The 2,498-nt window shown below is 44.9% G+C and overlaps 1 protein-coding gene across 1 annotated transcript in view; it reads right to left on the reverse strand.

Annotated features, from left to right (window-relative positions):
• Window positions 1–985: 985 nt before the first annotated feature.
• ahcy (adenosylhomocysteinase) overlaps window positions 986–2,498 on the reverse strand; it is a 13,468-nt gene continuing 11,955 nt past the window's right edge. Inside the window, exon 10 of the mRNA XM_017304628.1 lies at window positions 986–1,688. Within this exon, the coding sequence (XP_017160117.1) occupies window positions 1,512–1,688 (177 nt within the window). The 3' untranslated portion in view covers window positions 986–1,511. The remainder of the gene's footprint in view (window positions 1,689–2,498) is intronic.

Consider the following 2,498-nt stretch of genomic DNA (forward strand, 5'->3'; position numbering starts at 1 on the left):
GCTCCACCCACACAGAGGACAAGCTCCACCCACAGAGGACAGACTCCACCCACAGTGAGGACAGACTCCACCCACAGAGGACAGACTCCACCCACAGAGGACAGACTCCACCCAAAGTGGACAAGCTCCACCCACACCTGGAGGAAACATAATCTTCCTGACTCGTTAGTCTTGGTTTTAATCGGCGGCTCATTTCGGCCCAGAACAGTTTAGCGTCTCAGGTTGTTATAAAAATGAAGAAAAATTAACATTTTTACAAAAAATACATTTCAAATAAATAATTTTTTTTTTCAGTGCCGAATGAGTAAATTGTTGTCATTGATCGTTTATTTGAGAAATAAAACATGGTTGCACCAACATTGACTGAGTGATTAGTATTGGAGTCAATAATCAGATTCATTTTGTTGGTTTCTGACATTAAAGGCTCCAAACAAACGGAGTCGATTCAGATCAACTCCATCCGCCTTCAGGTTTCTGAAACGGAAAACATTCAACAGCATCTTTCTTTGGTTTTAATATTCCTCAAGTCGAGTGACAAACTACCAGAAACTTTTATTATTAAAAGGATTTCAGGAGAAAATCCTCATTTTTGCAGCAGTTTATAATAAACCTTTTTCTAAACGAACAAACTGAAGCAGCTGGAAACCTGAGAAGGAAAACGTCGTTTTCAGGACCAAGTTACTTCGGTTTGAGAAAATATTGTGTTTTAATCACTAAAGTGAAACATTTACAATAAGATCAAGTAACTTTAAGTCACTGAACTTAAAAAAACATTTTTCAGCTTTAGGAAACCTGCAGCAACAGCGTCGTCATGGAAACGCACATAAATTTATAGTTTTAGTCCAAACCGAGTTCTGCATCAAAGATCTGACATTTCTCTGAAAGAATGTTAAAACTACAACAACCTGAGGACATCAGACTCTGTTCTCATGTTTCGTCACGGCGTCGCTCTGCTGCAGCTTCAGGTAAATCAGAGAACAGTGCATAAAACCTTAAAGTTGATTTTATTCATCATTGTTTGAGCTTCAAGCTGGAACCGGCAGATCGGAGCATCCATTAAATTACATCACATTTCAGGCGCGAGCAGCTAAGTGCTAAAAGACGATACACTGAAAAACACAGAATGCTACCAATTCATGTCCATTTTCTAGTGCAAATATCTGAGAAGTCAAAATCAAAAGCTGTGCAGCAGCTTGTTTTAAGCCCATAATGACTGAATATTGAAGTTTTTCACCTAGGAAAACATTTTCCGTTAAAGTGAAACAATAACGAGCAGCTGAAACTTGATCACTATTCAATAATCATTTAAAACAAGTTGCCATCCTGCTGATTCATTATTCTGTTCCGTCAGGAGAACCCAGATGTTTGCTGTAGAAACTAAACTCAACCGTTTGGTAGATTTTGTGTTTTTGCAGTGCAGACTCTCCCAGACAGGAATGACGAGGAATTTTCTCCAGGCGGCCCGGAGGAAGAAGAGCGTTTACAGGAAGTCTGCCGCTCCTTCGGCGAGCTCAGTAGCGGTAGTGGTCCGGTTTGAACGGGCCGTCCGTGGGGAGGCCCAGGTACTGGGCCTGCTTGTCCGTCAGCTTGGTCAGCTTCACTCCCAGCTTGTCCAGGTGAGCCGCCGCCACCTGCTCATCCAGCTGCAGCACAGAACCACAAATGGTTACAGAACCGGGTTGGCAACATGTTCAGATTTTTGGTCAAACATCTGGACTGATAGAAAATCAGGAACAGATTAACGTAGAAAAAGCAAAGAGCTAGACTGGATAGATCTGCCCCTGAGGGAGACGTCACAGATATCAGATGTAGAACTACTGCGAATATCGGCACCGGTCCGATGACGACATCTAGATGAAAACATCTAGATGATCCAAGACGGAGGTCTCATTCTGGTGGCCCCACCGTGATGACAGTTTAATTAGTGCGGCCCACAGGCTGAGCGGAAGGAAGTCCCGCCCACCGTCATGGCTGACATTCGGTGCTAGGCTAAGCTACACCGACTTCATGCACACTATGCTTGTAACAATAGGGCAGCAGATGACGGACCAGTCCGGTACCAGGTGGATGACGGACCAGTCCGGTACCAGGCGGATGACGGACCAGTCCGGTACCAGGCGGATGACGGACCAGAACAATCTTTATCCCGGTGGTTTTAATGTGTTACTGACTGCAGTGAAGTTGGATATTAAAATATCCGCTGACCAAGCGGCGTTCAGCTGAAGGTTGATCAGATTTATGAAGGCTAATTTCAGCCAGCTGATGTCCAGCTGCCTCCTCGGCACTCGGAGGTTCACTTCACTGCAGTCAGTGACGCATCAAAACCACCTGGACCAAGTTGGTTTTGGTCCATATGCAGTTCAGATACTGGAGAAATAATTACATGTTGATGACGTGAGGATATGTGTAGAATGTTTTCTGTGGAATCCTTTATGCGGACCGGGCCTCGGACCTCGGACCGGGCCTCGGACCTCGGACCGGGCCTCCTGCCTCGGGCC

This window comes from Poecilia reticulata, linkage group LG5, assembly GCF_000633615.1.
Source record: "Poecilia reticulata strain Guanapo linkage group LG5, Guppy_female_1.0+MT, whole genome shotgun sequence".
Taxonomy (NCBI): domain Eukaryota; kingdom Metazoa; phylum Chordata; class Actinopteri; order Cyprinodontiformes; family Poeciliidae; genus Poecilia; species Poecilia reticulata.